This window comes from Trichogramma pretiosum, unplaced genomic scaffold (assembly GCF_000599845.2).
Source record: "Trichogramma pretiosum strain Unisexual culture from Peru unplaced genomic scaffold, Tpre_2.0 scaffold59, whole genome shotgun sequence".
Classification (NCBI taxonomy): domain Eukaryota; kingdom Metazoa; phylum Arthropoda; class Insecta; order Hymenoptera; family Trichogrammatidae; genus Trichogramma; species Trichogramma pretiosum.
This window is the reverse complement of record NW_019641668.1, coordinates 446235-462902: the sequence shown is the minus strand read 5'-3', so window position 1 is coordinate 462902 and position 16668 is coordinate 446235. Positions and strand designations below refer to the sequence as shown.

Here is a 16668-nt window from a genome sequence, read left to right as displayed (position 1 = left end):
TCGATGAAAATTTAGTTTTTTAAATTTTCATTCTACGGTATGTTTCCCGCTTCTTAAATTTAAATTTTAAAATATGCCTCTGTAATGAAGCTTCGGATTTTGCTCCGTTCGTAATGCTAATTTCGGGGGCAAGCATCAATAACATTAATATAAAAAACATTTTTTCATTTTGACTTGTGTGTAAAAAGTTACACACAACATTTTTTCTCGTCCGTGGACATACCATCATCCGCGAATGATATTTCAGGACTCTGCATAATTTTTTACCACGTAATTATCATAACGTCTCTACGTATTGATGTGTCTACGACAAGTTGTAGGCTAAGTAATACGGGAAATAAAATTATAAATATTACGTTGCTAGGCTGAGCTGGCCATAGCAACCACTGCATCTGTCGGACATGCAGAAATGGGCAAAAGTCCTTCTTTTTCTAGGCTACGCATACGGCGAAAGTAACCACTTTTGCCGGAGGGATGAAAAAAAGAAATTTACATAATGTATAAAAAAAATACAAATAATCATTTGTACCATAAACTCATGGTGCCGTGAATGAGAAATCATTGTATGTACGATACTTGATTTATTGAAATTAAAAAAAAAAATTCATGTCAACAAATGTAAAAATAAGTTAAAAATTGAAACATCAACTCATTACTTGCAGGTTTATGAGAAGAATAAAATTGCTGTATAGAGCTAAATAAAAATTTAAAGAATCTCATTTCAACACTCTGTGAGAAACCTTGAGTAGAGAGAAAAAATTTAAAAATTCCATCTATGAGCTGTTCGAGGAAACAATTGGGTAATAGCTGGACAATAAACTATTTTCAATTTGTCTTTACACTTTTTAGAATGTTTTAATTACATGTTTGTAGAACTCAAATTTTATATACACAAAGCAAAATAATAAAACTCATTGAGTTTGTGGCATTAGTGAATAAAATGTGATATAATACTCCCTTTGAGTTATCTAATCATCTTTACTTGAATTATAAGTATTTTTCACTTAGGGAGCTCAGAAATATATTATCACTTTCGGGCTGTTTTTTTTCATGAAAATTCGCGCGGTTTTAAAACTTATTTTCACTTTCTCTATTATTCCGTTAAAACGCATCCTGACAATTACCATCTGCCGAAGCATCGTTTTAATGCAGTCGGTAAAGCAGAGGCCAATGCATGAAAGTTTAACTGATTCAATGATTTTTCGTGCATTTCATTACAATGCAATTATTTCCTATGCGTAATGAACCTGAATTTTTCTACATTTGCAAAATTCGACTCTACCAATAAAATTTTATTTTTTTATTCTCTATAGTTGGATCTTTTTTTAATTTTATGAAAAATCGTTAATCGAATAAAGTTATTTTTAAATTTTTCCATTATAAACCGGAGTCTTATAACACTACTCTTTACGAAAACATCGATGTAAAACTATTTTGGGCCAAATAGGGCTTCAACAAATGTGTTATCGTAAATTGTAATTTCGGATTTTTTATCCAGAAAACTAAGATTGCTAACACATGTACTTTGAAAAAATATTTTGTTGAGATTACTGCTACTGAAAACAATTAATTTAGCGTCAGGAAATACAATTCTCTGATTGGAAAAAAAATAACTAGTCATAAAGTCAAAGAAAGAAATCACCTATGTAACAAAGTATAACACCCATGTTAAACTCAGGTCTGTGTGATATTGACAAATACTTAAGGAGATCTGGACCCCACATTTTTATCGCCCGAGACACGCAAAGTTTCTTTTATTTTTAACTTTTTCTGTAATTCGAATTTCGACAAATGGCTCTATGACGACCTTCATTTTGTTGCTAAGAATAGCAGTTAAAATTGCAGCCCATTCCATTGCGTAAATTTCCCGGAAAACTGGATTATAATTTTTGATCCTGACTTTTGATCCATGCTTGATCAAAATTTTCAATCCAGTTTTCCGGGAAATCTGCTCAATGGAATAGGCTGTAATTTTAACTACTTATTCTTAGAGACAAAGTGAAGGTCGCCTTAGAGCCATTTGTCGAAATTCGAAGTACAGAAAAAGTTAAAAATAAAAGAAACTTTGCTTGTCTCGCCCGATAAAAACGTGGGGTCCAGATCTCATTAAGAGCGAAAAGGGGGCTTAAAATCGAAAAAAAATGTATTGTATTTGAGTAGGATTTTGTCTTCCCTTTCTACAGACTTTGTTTGAATTCCAAAATTTCGAACCAAATCCAAGTTCCCAATTGTTTTTTTACTGAAATAGAGTTATTTCCTTGAGCCTTTTTCTTATACTTTGCGCATCAATTATTTTCTTCTTTTGCATTTCCTGGTAACTTTCAAAGCGGACCGATTGAGTTACAGCGTACAGTTGACGCACACTTCTTCAGAACATCAATGTTCACAAACGCAACCTCTGGCGAGGTAATCGAACTTATAGGTCATTTTCAATCAGAAGATTTATGATTGAGATAACAAAGGTTGCGTTTGTGACCATTGATGTTCTGTAAAAGCGTATGCGACCCTGAAGGCTGTAGCTCAAAGGGTTCATTCTGAGTTTTGCATCAAGTAATCAAAAACACGACTCGCCAGGAAACGCAAAAGAAGAAAAAATTTAACACGCAAAGTATACGAAAAAGGCTCACGGAAATAGCGGAATTTTGGAATTAAAAAAAATTCTATGGAAAAGGGAGCAAAAATCCTACTCAAAAATGTAATAAATTTTTTTTCACTTTTAAACCCCTATTTAGTTCTCAATTAAAAATAAGAGTTTTTCCTGGCCCTAATTTAAAATAGTATATTTCTCAACGGGTGCACATATGGTTTTTTAGCAAAACGAGGGATTATAACTGTAACGAGTTTTGTTAAAAAACCATATCTGCACCAGTTTGAGATACTATTTTTTCCTACGAGAGTCTAAAATTAGCGGCAAAGTTGCGTATTTTAGGTTAGAGTGGGAAATAGTATATTTCTCAACGGGTGCACATATGGTTTTTTAGCAAAACGAGGGATTATAGCACGAGCCGAAGGCGAGTGCTGTAACGAGTAAAAGTTGCGTATTTTAGGTTAGAGTGGGAAAAAATATTTTTTTTTGGTAGCATCACATTTAACAGGGACAGTTTCCGTGGACGGTATTATAGAAAATATGGTTTTTGCTGTCTCAATTAAAAATTAATTTTTTTCGTTGAAAAAATTGTTGAGTTATTATTTTTGTTGTCAGTGGTGATATATGCACCTTAGATGTATTTTTTATTTCGGTTTTTGGATGGTCTTTTTTCCTCACCAGTCCAGTGCATTTTCTAAAATTGAAATTTTCATTTGCCTTTTAAAATATAGGAGTTTTTGTGTCTTTTCTCTAATCATTTCACTTTTTGTATCATCCAAAAAGAATAATTTTTACCTTGGATCCGAAGCTTTGCACAATTTCTTTCAAACAAAGCTGCAGTGAAATGATTGAGCCCCTTTGGGTACCTCCTAAGAAGCAGTGATTTAAACCCGACGTGAGAATAAGACGAATTGAGTTAATACGTATTCGTTCCTGGTTATACTAATGATCTCATTTCGGAGTGTTAAGAACTATTAATTCTTGCGGTACGCAGCTGTCGTCGTTGTGGTATGCAGGCGCGTGTCGTGACTCGTGGCAGCTTCGTGTAGCTAAACACGGTAGGTAGGTGCATGTCCTCGAATTATGAACATAGAAGCTAATCTGTCGGAAAAGATGAAACGAGTTCGTAATTACGAGTGAAGTTTTAATTTTATGAAAAAAACTCAAAATCCAGGGAAAGAATAATGTCAGATGGTTGACAACTCTTATTGTATGATTTAAAAAATTTTATTTTACAAAAAAAGTTTATTTCACTTTTACCTATAAGTACATTATACCTATGAAAAATTCTCGAGATAGATGGTGATCAGTTTTGAATTTTCCAACGACGATTCTTTACGAAATTGTTAATAAAAAAATTAAACAAACTATTTATCACATAAAAGTTTCATTTATTCGAAATCTCCGCTCATCAAGCACTACATGTATACAAATGAACAAAAAATATCTTTACCTACACCTGAGATAAGTTTAATCCAGTTATATAATTGTTATATATTTATATATAACTTGCAAAAAAGTATATTTTTTTATAATCTTATTATTATAATGAATTTCAATTACCATATTCTAGACTCCATATTTAATGTTGGTATAAAAATGAAGCTAGTAACACTTGAAAAAATATGTCTACCGTTGATGAAGAATTTCTTTTATGAATTTGAAATTTTATAACATGCAATTTTGGTACGTAGTAGACAATACTTCTTTCACTGTGCATGCATAAAAAGATCTATTAATAATTCAAAACTTTTTTTACATATATATTGAAAGGCAAATGTGAAGTTATTGGATTAAACATCATTATTCATAATTAAATTTTTTTATTTAATGAATTTATTTTCTGCCACTTTCACCCAACACGCAAACGAATTACATATATATTTATTCACACTTGCTTTAATGACTTTTATTTTTACTATTAAAAAAATATCTTTAATCCAATATTTTACTTTAGTTATATTATATAATAGTAACTTGCTGTTAAGAATAAGGTTTTTTAAATGTCTTTTCTTGAATATATTTATGGAAGAATGATATATTTGAATAACTTTTTTAGATTAATAAATTATGTATTGGTATTTGTACTACATACAGATTCGATATTCACAAGTTAAAACTCATCCACTCATCTGATTCATGAATATGTGCATTCAAAAATTTTCATTAAAACCATATTATACAATTGATTTAAGCTATATAAATACAAAGAGAACGAAATCATAATCGAATGACTAATATTCTGCTAGAAATGTATGTTTATCTTTTTTTCTATATGCTTTTAAATGCAAACTCTCGATGATGATGGCAAATGTTTACTTGTAGTTTTTTGTAAATATTTATAGTTGAGTTTAGAGAATTATAACAAATATCTTGAATATTAAATAAACCGCATACCGCAAGCCGTTTTGTAAAACGATTGTTAACACATGGATTGTCTTATTTAAATTCTCATTCATAACAATAACGAAAAACGTATACACAATATATTTATAGTAAATTTATACAATTTCTTAATAGTAACTTTAAGCCTATTCTTTAAATAGATGAGAGCTAATACATTTTTATATTATATAATACATTAATTTTTTTCGTGCTTACAAATTATTTGTACAGACCTTTTAATTATTATTATTATTATTATTATTATTGAATGATCATAAAAACAATTCGCAGGGTGAAGCCTCTTTAAATATGTTGCAAATGGTAAATGATACCATTGATATCTATGAATAACAATACCAAGCGATGGTGATCAAACAATTTTTTCTTAATGTAGCAGCATACATAGAAATATTACTAATATGTACATATTTTTATCATAGAAAATTTAGTCACCGTAAAATTATCGCAAACGGTTAATTCATTTTCGTATTAAACCCTCTGCAATAGTACTGATGCGTACTTTCTCTCAAAATTGTGATATGAGTGGTAAATCATATCCATAGGAAAACTCTAGATGCACTACTGTTGTTCACTTATTTTGAAGATAATAATCATTCTTCGCGGTGATCAGTGTGATTATGATGATGCGAATGATGCATCTGATGCATATTATGAGAATTTTCCTTGGTTTGAGGTTTGTGGTGTTCCATGCTGGTTTGAGGGTAATGAACATTGCTGGGAGCAGGATGTTGGGTGGGCACTTGCCTCGTACGCGGCACCATTACTACATTATTACCGTCAGCTGAGAGCTGAAGACTGTAATCCGAGGTGTCGTAGGGATTTCCATCTTGGTCTCGTAAATTCTGTAATAAAAATTGATTCGTTATAACTCAAAGGTGCTTTAAAATGTAAGGTCAAACTTGTATTTATATAAGGTTAAAGACTCACAGTAAAAATGTGCCTGTAGAGGGTGGAGAATCTTTCCTTGGCCGAGGACATTTGAGAGAGGATACAATTTCTATCGCTTATTAATCGCGATTTGCGAGTACGCATCTCTTTGACCTCGTCACTCAAGCTGTTGATTTGATCGAGCTTGCGCTTGCGGCAGTTTTGAGCAGCGACCTTATTCTTTCCACGCCTTCTAATGTCTCGGATCAAAGATAGTTGTGACTCGCTTAGGTCATACTTGCTCAAGCGCTCGTTGAATTCATCCATTGGCAAATTGATTATATCATGCACGGCAATGGGCACGTTAAGGGCCCGAGCTTTCTTTTCGTCGCGCGTCAAGTGCTCATCGCCCTCCGACTTGCTTCTTTTCTTGTCCCGCGATAAGGGTCGTTGGAGCGTGCCCGTGTTTTCTGGTGGTAGAGTATACGTATGGTTGTGCTGGATGTGATCGAGGCTTGTGCGGCTGCTATGGGCGTTGCGAGCGCTGCCACCGAGGCCAAAGTCACCGTTGCAGGGGTACTTGAGCTCGGGGCCGGTCGCGCCCTCGATCGGGCCGGCGAAGGCTTGTTGCGGTGGTCCAGCTGCGGCCACCGACTCGTAGTCGTACTTCATGATCGAGGCCGGGGGCGCTGGGTGCTGGCCGACCATCGGCGAGTTCGGCATTCCTCCCTGCTCTTGCAAGCAACGTTTGCCGAACAGATGGTGCTTTTTTTGAGCCGGCGAGGTTCCGCGATCGGCAGCAGTAGCAGCGGCAGCGGCGGCGGCAGCCGACATCGCGGTCGTTGAGCAGCTCCTCCTCGATTGGTGCCCCAGCTGGTAGTTGCACTCGTACGGCAAGCGGTTGTACTTTCTGAAAAATTCAAAGGGGCCATTGGTAATCCGGTAAAAAAGGAACTCGAGAAAGGAACTTGAAGGAAAGAGAGACACTCACCCGTGGTAATCCATGGAGAAGTGCACGTCGGCTTGGGTGTGGCTGGAATTCGAGTTGGTCTCCATCCACTCTCCATCGCTGACCGAAGGAACCCTCTCGCTGCCCATGCTGCTAACTGCACTGTCGCTCGAAGAGTCCAATCTCTCCTCGGTCGGCACTTGTCCGTGAGCGTTTATGGATGGCCCTTGCACATTGGCCGCTGGATTGGACATGGCAAGCGGAGCGTTACTGCCATTATGCAGATTGTGGCTGTTGTTGCTGCCGGCATAAATTCCTATGGAAAGACAAAAAGAATAACGAATCTTGAGTCAAGTCGTGATTGTTATTGGTATTTAAACGAAAATTTTCAATTGTCATTCTCGCGCGCTTCTCGGTTACGCACATTCGATAACGGGACCTCTCTTTTTTATCATCTACATATAAGGGTCTTATCATCATCGTACGACTTTGTTCATTTCGCAACAATAACACGTAGCTCTCACGTTTTTTAATCTGCGCGCGCGCGTGTGTGCTCTATCGAAGAAAGAGAACAAGTAGGAGAAAGAGAGCAAGTAGTGTCTGTGCAATCCTATTATACATAATCTGCCTAGCTCTTTTTTATAATACCGTGTGAAGTTTCACTTGTTTATTTATATATTCATCTTTCGTGCAAGAAATCGCTCAAGAGTCACGAGGCTCAATCTCGCTCCCCGCGATGCCGTCGTAGTTTTCAATCATGACATCATATTTTGTCAGATGTGACCTTATCTCACGATGCTTTCGTTCCAGAAAATTCGTCGAGATAAAAAATTGCATCGTAAATCTATTATTCCGAGTGCAACGTCCGATTGAAACTTGTGTCTTTTTGATCGTCGTCATTGGCGCCGTCGCCTTCGAGCGCGCTCGCCTGTCAGTAACGATGTTGTCGCCAACAGTTTTCGCACAGGATGGCGAAGAAAGGAAAAATTAAATAATTTACGATAGCGAGGCGCAGACGACACGTTACATATTGCGCCTGAACGTTATGCATATGCTTACGTGACTCGAGTCAGGTTCCCGACACACGGCGCATGCATTCGACAAATCTTTGACAAATATCAACAATAATAACATACGTATGTGATCACAATGAGAGGAATTTTTTTTTCCACCTACTCTGAGCACACAAGCGTATATATTTATACATACGATCGTGTACATGTGCACGCTTACGCACGAGCATTAAATATGTGTAATAATATATCTGATACGTCTCGAATAAACTATCGCCCGATAAAAAAAATATTAATTTTTTTCTTTCGTGGCAATTACGTTTCATTCGACAAATATCGCCTTATATTATCATCACAATGAGAAAGCAATATTTGATAAATTCGGCGTGATTTACTGAGTGGCGTGAGTGCATAACTCCTTTGACGCGCGAGTCTATATATATCGCACCACATACTTGCACGCTATTGCCTCCGACAGCCGATAATAATTTTATATGTTGCTTTTCTCTACGTTCTCTGATCGCGAATACTATCGATGACATCATAATTCGCTTTTAATCTTATTTGTGTAATATATTTTTGTCTATTTAGGCAAGGGCAGGATCATAATTAGCCACTTTTTCCTCTTAAAAATTCGATCAACAAAATAGCAGGCCGATGCGCATAAATTCACGTTAGAACTTTCATTATATTTAGATTTTTTAAAATATTTTTCCGAAGGCAAGCAGGACGTCATGACGCGCGGACAAAAAGAAAAAAAAATAATGCGAAGGTTCGCGTGGACCTGTAAGCAACAACGTTATAGAATCGCACGAGCATGAGTCAGCACTTATAGCAGCAGCGAGTGCGCGCGCACAACCGCTGAGATAAGCTAACAAATATGATAGTTTGAGCGTGTATTCTTAACACACAAAGCTTTGATCTATCTCTAACAAGTGGATGGCCGAAAAATTAATTTTTTTTCTTTCTCTGTCTTTCACGTTCGATTTGTATTAATCGTTCGATGTAATTGATGAGGCGTGAGCTTATTCCAACGCCCAAACCATGGCATTTGGTGTCAATAAACAACAGAGTCGGACGAGCGATTGCGCTCACGTGATAAGTGACACTAACGCGCGGCAATTTTCAATATACATATAGCGGTCATGACGCTCACTTAGACTTGTAGAAATGAACAATTGCAACGTTTTGTATATTATTTTTCGTCTAAAGCACGTGTGCGCTATCCTCACACGTACGCATTCTTATCTCTGGGACTGCATGGTATGAGGTGGAAGAAAAAAAAATCGCTTTATCGTTTGAGCTTCTACATTGTTCTTTTGCAAGCATATGAGAAACTTGAATACGTACTTGGAAAAAAAGGAAATGTTTTCGTCGCAGTCGTGGCCATTGCTAAACGAGCTGCTTGCAAAAATTCTAGGTATATCTATCACAGTCGTGTTTGATTATCACAATGAGGTAAAGAGAGTAATATTAAATCATAAGGACACTGGATTCATTTAATTTTCACGAATATCCTCGCGAGTCCGCTGATTTTGCGGCCGTGTGAATGGCGACGGCAGTGCTTTTCATCGTCCTCATCGCTAACGTCTCTAGGCTCGATCAATCTGGGCGCTGCTTGAAACACTTTTTCGCGATAATGATACATTCACTTTGGTGACTGAAGAACGGTGGACGTGCGTAAACGAACGGGGAAAACGCCCAACGCTCGCGTGGCTGTGAGCGCGCGCAACAATAATCCATCACATTTCACCGCGCTACAGCAGGCGCGCGTGTAACGGAAATACGCGTTATTGAGCACGAAATGCAGAAAAGCGTCTTGTTGCAGGAGCTGCGTCAGCCGTGGTGGCGTCGCAGAGCGAGTCTCGCGATCGACTGAATGGTCGCGCGGCGCGGCGTAGAGGCTTGGCCGAGGCTCGCAACCGGCGCGATAATGACGCTGATGAAAATAACACGAGTGTGCGTTATATTCGCGTGTGAGCTGCCTTACGAGTCTTTTTTTAATTCTTTTCTCGACACTTTTTTTTTGCATCGGCCGACTCGAGTGTTTATATTTGAGGAGATGACGCTGCTTAATATTATACCAACCAAAATACACATTTCACGCCTCGAGTCTTTTTTGTCTAGCTGCACGAGTCGCACTACGCATAGATCGATCGACCTTGATCCGTTAATTCGACTTTTCATGTTTTTATGTAGTTCAGAGGAAAAAAGAAAAATAAACATTGGGCCGGAGACGAGCTCAGAGGCGTATTATAAACATTGATACCTATAGCGAACTAAATATATTTATTAATATTTATAATTGAAAAACGTTGCGCAACCCTATGACTGATCCATTCATGTGTGCAACTACAAGTGCCATTAGTTCCTGTTTACTAATGTAACGATAAGCGCGAGACGCGGCTATAAAAACTTTTCACCCGACACAGCTTCATATTATTATATTATGTATTTCACCTTATGCTCACGTCGAGTCCCGAGAGCGAACAGAGATTAGATTCATGAGCGAATTAGTCACGTCTATATAGGTATCGCGAGTGTGAGACGTCGAGTGGACTCCCCTCCTTTGGCTTCTCTACTGCCGTTTTGCTTATAAGTCATCACCCGATGTAGTTGAATTGTTTTTCGTGTTTTCGCTCTGTCTTATGTTTCCTTTCTCTCTTACTCGACTGCGGCCCGCTGATTTATCGAGATTATGTTTATTTTCGATCAGCGCGTGCAGACCCATACAATGCCGTTGTACACGAATATACTAAATACATGTAATCGGCTGTACGGCTCGACTCAAACAGAGAAGAGCATTCAGCATACAACCGCATTGGACCGTTGCAGGTCCAGACCGGCAACTACGATGAAACAATACGCAACGCAAATAATCTGTATGCAATAATTTCAATAGAGCATTTTTTCTTTTACTAAGAGCTCGCCCATTAATTCAATCATGATATTGTCGACCGAAGTGCGGTTTAAACCGAGACGCAAATCCTTGAAACCAACGAGTCCGCTGATGTATATAAACCTCGTACCGCTCAAGCTCGTTCGCGACACTGTTCAGCGCAAAAGATAAAACGATGCAAAGCCGCTATGATTCTATGTCGAGTGCATCGAAAGACCCACGCTTGATACATCAAAAACTTCTCAAAAAAGCCGTTAGAACATTCTAGTTGAATGTTATGCGTTCCTGCCCAATATCACGATCGAGTCCCCCGGCATACGGTCGCGTACCGAATCTCGTAAATACATAGCAAGCCAATAAAAGTCGATTCCGAGAAAAATTATGAGATGCTATTTTCAGGTTAAAGACTTTATCGCGCTCGACAACAGTACACGCGTGATTTGATTCCATCGTGACCGTTACATTGTGCTAGGACAAAATAACTATAATTATTATATTGTTTCTGTGCTGTCTACACCTTAACATTTTTTTCTGTACCAGGTGTGTATGTGTACATTTATGAGCCGTTTGCTGAAAGATGTTTTTGTATGTTTGCGATGCCCGCGTTCAATTATCTGCGTGACTTTTCTAAGATGAATTCTCGCTGTTTAATACTTGTGAGAAAAATCTTATTCGGTTTATCAGACAAATATTTTTTTACTAATATATTGAACAAAAGTTAGATAAGAAAATTACAAATCTTCAATCGCCGAAAATTACAAATCAAGAATTTTTACTAATACGTACGTGCTGAGTATTCAAAGGGTAGATGAAAATTTTATCAGTTTCAATTTTAATGCCATGCTTACTTGCGTTCGTTGTAGACACGCGGTTGAGCAAATTTCTTCTTGCTTTGCGAACGCCATGTTTCGAATTTGCGCGGACCAATGAGAGGCGCCGAAAAAAGTTTCTGCGGCTCGGGCTAACAAATCACAGCTCGCCCTTACGGCAAAACCACTGCTTCGCGCGTCTCTACCTCATGCACGCTCGTCTAGTCCCTCATTCTTCGCTCAGCGATAGAACGTGAAGGATCTCAACTTTACGTGCTCTCTGCACTTGAACGCTTTCTGGTTTCTGTAATCCTCGATTACTATCTTGTTTTTTCCTTCTTTCAACGCAAGTAAAGGTAAGAGAAACTGAGTTAAATATTGTTATTTCCATAAAAGCAATATCGTACGTGATCTACATTTTTCTTTAATTTAATGAGAAATAAAACCCTTGCCTCATTAACCCTTCATTTTCGAATTAGTAAACTAGTTCAGTCTGTGAAATTATTACCAAGTTATATTCTTGACGATTTTAGAATTTGTCGGTCGTGTAATCATTTAAGTTTGAAATCTCGATCTATTGAAATCGACTATATAATCGAGTAAATTGAATTACTGCTCGCATTTTCAGCTTATGTTTTGTTTTCAACTACTCTTCGCTCGACGTTTCTGTGATAAGTGACCTTTATTTCTGTGTGTCCCATTACGATCGCGTATTTATGATTTCCTTTGTTATTAGTACATAAATTCAAACCCGAGTCTCGAGCGTATCATTCCCTAATAAGTGCGCTCGTTCTTTGTTTCTTCACTTGTCCCATTGCTTTGTTTGAACACATCCACGGTCACATTACTTCTGAACGTTACTGTACGCGAAATTCTTAGTAATCCCAATAATCGACAATTCACACGAGTTTATTCGGATTTGTTGGTTCTACTAAATTAATAAACTATTTAGCTTGATGAAACTAACTAGTTTTTAAAATGCAGCTTTATAATAAGTCTATAAAACAATAATATTGAAGTTGATTTAATTTTTTTTATGTTGCTTTTATTTCAGAAAAAAGATCAACATGAGCGACTGGGAAGAAGAAACTTTTTCTGTAGGACCTGTGAGTAATTCAATAATGTGAAATATATACATAATATTTAAACTATCTAATTACATAAAAAATTGCTAATTGAAACCTAGACTATCTCTGCTGGATATGGTCATGGTCACTTGAAAAATGATTTTAACGATGACTCTGGAACCTTTTGTAACAGCAAAAAGGACTATTACGACAATGAATATGTAAATAATGTTCCTATAAAAACTAAATCATGTGAATGTGATCAAGTTTATTAATGGGGATTGCGGGATTTCACTTTTTGATTGTTTAATGTTATCATTTGCCACTTTAATGACCAATTCATTTTAGTATTATTTTGATACCATTTTTGTCCATATCGACCAATCGTACGTCAATTTTCCAATCACTGCATGTCTCTTTGTTGCTGTTAATTCATGCATATTTAATGTGTAAAAATTTTAAATCTTGTCAATTACTAATAATTTTACATTGTATCTTACAGTCTCAAAATCAGGGAGGAGGAGGGGGTTTCAGAGGAAGTCGTGGTGGTGGTGGCGGCGGCAGAGGTGGAGGCTTTGGTAGAGGTCGTAGAAACGATGATGAAAACAGCTTTGATAATTCTAATGGATATGGCGGTGGAAAACGCAATGAAGATAATCCCTTCAGCAATGGTGGTGGTGGTGGAAGGAGCTATGGAAGTGGTGACAATGGAGAACGAAGTGGTGGTGGATTCAGAGGAGGAAGAGGTATGTATATTAACTTTTTTACTGAAGTACTTATGAAACTCTGATACTTAACACATTTTTAAGGTGGAAGAGGAGGAGGAGGAGGAGGTGGAAGAAGCTTCAATAGAAATAACAGCGAGCAAAGTGATAATCCTTATGGAAGTAGTAAAGGTTTTGATGATAATCAAAACGATAATCCATTTGGAAGCAGCAATAAAGGTGGATTTGGTGATGATAACAATGATGATCCATGGGGCAGTAAAGGTGGATTTGGTGATGATGGAAATGATAATTCATACGGAGGCAGAGGTAAAAAGTTTACTTGATATTTGACTGTTGGTGGGCGATATTAATTTGACATATCAATCCTACTTTTCAGGTGGTCGTGGCGGTGGTCGCGGACGTGGTCGAGGCGGTAGAGGTGGAGGAGGAGATCGTGGTGACCGCGAAGACCGTGGTTTTGGAGGAAATAAGGGAGACCGCGAAGACGGGGAAGGAGGCGACGAGAAGCCTAGAGAAGTCTACTGCCCACCAGAATGTCCAGAAGATGACACTTTGTTCGGAGTTGGAGTAAAAGCTGGTATTAACTTCAAGTAAGTTCTTCTAAGATTGATAATATTCAAAAATGTATATGATTATTTCATTAAAAAATTTTTTCTCTTTATTTTGTAGCAAATATTTTTCTATTGAAGTCAAGACTACAGGAAATGATATTCCACCTCCAATTACCACTTTTGCCCAAGCAAATCTTCGTGATTTGCTCAATGAGAATATAATGAAATCTGGCTATGAAACTCCAACACCGATTCAGAAATACGCTATCCCAATCCTAATGAAGGGTCGAGATTTGATGGCTTGTGCTCAAACAGGATCGGGAAAAACAGCTGCTTATATGATTCCCATCATTCATAAGTTGCTTGAGAAATCCAGAGATTACTCTGATATGGGTTCTGCTAATACAGTTGAGCCTCGGGCTCTTGTATTTGCCCCAACAAGAGAATTGGCGATTCAAATATCTGTTGAATCAAAGAAGTTCTCGAAAGGATCCTGTTTGAAGTGTCAAGTTGTGTATGGTGGTACATCTACGGGATTTCAAACAAGACAGATATTTAATGGTTGCGATATACTCGTTGCTACACCAGGAAGATTGCTTGATTTAGTAGGACGAGGAAAAATTTCATTCAATGCTATTGAATTTGTGGTTCTTGACGAAGCTGATCGTATGTTAGATATGGGATTCTTGGGCGATGTCGAAAAGGTAATTAAAAAATTTTTTATGAAAAATGTAGAGTATGCATTAAATTTTTATCATTTCAGGCTGTTCAACACGAAACAATGCCACCTACAAGCGAACGCCAAACTCTTATGTTCTCGGCGACGTTCCCCGATTCTATCCAAGAGTTGGCTAGGAGATTTTTAAACAACTACATATTTGTGACTGTTGGTATTGTTGGTGCTGCTTGTACAGACATCACCCAACAATTCTTGGAAGTTGGTAAAAGTGAAAAGAGAGGAAAGCTCCAAGAGATCCTGCAAGAAGAGCAAGTTCAGGGCAACATGGAAGGCATTATGGTTTTCGTTGATCAAAAAAGGACAGCAGATTTTGTGGCAGCCTTTTTATCTGAAAATGATTACCCTGCCACAAGTATTCATGGTGATCGGCTTCAAAGAGAAAGAGAACAAGCTCTTAACGATTTTAAAGTAAGGATGATCTTTTAAAAAACTTTATCTTAAAAATGTATAGAAACTGCAACTACATATCTATGGTTTTTTAATCTAATAGGCTGGACACAAGAAAATTTTGGTCGCCACTTCTGTTGCTGCTAGAGGTCTAGATATTCCCAAGGTCAGACATGTTATTAACTATGATTTACCAAAAGAAATTGATGATTATATTCATCGTATTGGTCGAACTGGACGCGTTGGAAATCAAGGTAAAGCGACTAGTTTCTATGATGGTCGTTTCGATTCGAGATTGCAAGGAGATCTATGCCGAATTTTGAACGATGCGAAACAAGAGATACCCGACTTCTTGTCTGCTGGGGCAGACGGCGGTACTTACGAATCTCAAGCTTTCGGTGGACAGGATATCCGGGTGAGTTACTCATTAATGTCTTATGAAAATTGATTAAAATTTTAAGTTTTCATTTCACGTTTAAAACTAAAATTTTTGTTTCAGTTTGATGATGCTCAATCCTCATACAAAGGTGCTGCACAACCAGTGGAGGCTGAAGAAGACTGGGAATAAATTGCAAATTTTTGCAAGCTGTTTAATGCTTTAACCACATTATTTAAACAGTATTCACGTCTACTAAGTAACTTATACTTAATTAGAATATTAAACTTCAAGATCGACAGTAGTCTTACTGTGTTAGTTAAACTTATAACTTATAAGTAACTTCTAAAATCACTAGCGATTAATAGCATTTTTATTAATTTTTTTTTTGAAATGTTGAACCTAACTGTAGGTTGAAATATTTTTTATACCAACCTAATTTTAGGTTTAGCATCAACGATAGTTAATGTAAACCGATTAAAAAGTTGATGACTATAATAAACTTAAGTATTTTTTGAAATTTTGCGTACGCTTATTGGCAAGTTATCATTTAAACCTTTTTTAATAATATCTAATTATTCACTACTGTACTTACCATCAGTCATGTTAAAATTTAAATCTTCATTGTTCCAATTGATTGGATCATCGAGCAAGTTGGAGAACATTGACGAGTCTGGATTTTGGTTCATACTGACGTTGTGCGTTCCATTGTTTTGGTAATACATTAAGTCGGTTGGTTCTGCTTTGTAATTGGTATTTGACTCTGCGCCCATGGGTTCGCTACTGTTGGTCAAATTCATCGATGTGGCAACAGCGGATCCCAAATTGGAAGCACCTGTAACGTCAAACCCTTAAGTTGAGGCAATTTTATTGATCGTTGTTATATTAATACACCCATACCTGCATTGTGGTAAGAGCCAGTAGAATTCAAGTCGCCTACGGGTGGTGCAAGGGTAGCATTGTTTAGGATAACATTCCGCGCGGCTCCTATGTGATCGTAGCCGTGATGTGTTACATTCACAGGTTCGTATACTTGTGAAGTTACATGGTGACTCAGATGGTGTGAGTAATGTTCATTGTTTCCATGATTAGTTGACTGACTATAAAATGGTGTAACCTCGGGCCATCTTTGGTCCATTTGTTGAGCTCGTGGATAAGACAATCTCGCCTGCAATGAAGAATAACGCACTGATCAGTTTTGGTACAAGTGAACAAATTGCATAGCAGTGTAGAGGATCGAGAAAGCGCGTAACGGGTTTCATCGGCACAAAATGAATCAAGGCGCTTTTT

The 16668-nt window shown here is 37.3% G+C and overlaps 2 protein-coding genes across 10 annotated transcripts in view; one reads left to right on the top strand and one right to left on the bottom strand.

The window, feature by feature from the left end:
- Positions 1–3957: 3957 nt before the first annotated feature.
- The window catches only part of LOC106660583 (nuclear factor erythroid 2-related factor 1), a 50315-nt gene continuing 37604 nt past the window's right edge, over positions 3958–16668 (bottom strand). For 7 of the 8 annotated variants that reach the window (XM_014383625.2, XM_023460358.1, XM_023460360.1 and 4 more), the window contains 5 exons: positions 16279–16546; positions 15974–16228; positions 6852–7125; positions 5921–6770; positions 3958–5835 (listed from right to left, as the gene is read on the bottom strand). In XM_014383625.2, coding sequence (XP_014239111.1) covers positions 5584–5835; positions 5921–6770; positions 6852–7125; positions 15974–16228; positions 16279–16546 — 1899 coding nt within the window. In that variant the 3' untranslated portion in view covers positions 3958–5583. The remainder of the gene's footprint in view (positions 5836–5920; positions 6771–6851; positions 7126–15973; positions 16229–16278; positions 16547–16668) is intronic. The other variant, XM_014383627.2, reaches the window with a different exon arrangement.
- On the top strand, positions 11746–15898 carry LOC106660584 (ATP-dependent RNA helicase vasa). Of its 2 annotated transcripts, XM_014383631.2 has the most exons (10): positions 11746–11886; positions 12585–12636; positions 12717–12818; positions 13100–13343; positions 13407–13631; positions 13702–13915; positions 13995–14580; positions 14640–15023; positions 15106–15417; positions 15502–15898. In XM_014383631.2, the coding sequence occupies exons 2-10, from the start codon at positions 12598–12600 to the stop codon at positions 15568–15570; spliced, it is 2175 nt and encodes a 724-aa protein (XP_014239117.1). In that variant the 5' UTR covers positions 11746–11886; positions 12585–12597; the 3' UTR covers positions 15571–15898. The 2 variants fall into 2 exon arrangements, with proteins under 2 accessions (XP_014239117.1, XP_023316131.1); XM_023460363.1 differs by lacking the exon at positions 12717–12818.

Coding starts and splice junctions, on each gene's coding strand:
- LOC106660584 (XM_014383631.2), top strand. CDS start 12,598: ATGAGCGACTGGGAAGAAGAAACTTTTTCTGTAGGACCT. Junction 13,632..13,701: donor TAATTCATACGGAGGCAGAG/GTAAAAAGTTTA, acceptor CCTACTTTTCAG/GTGGTCGTGGCGGTGGTCGC. Junction 13,916..13,994: donor AAAGCTGGTATTAACTTCAA/GTAAGTTCTTCT, acceptor TTTATTTTGTAG/CAAATATTTTTCTATTGAAG.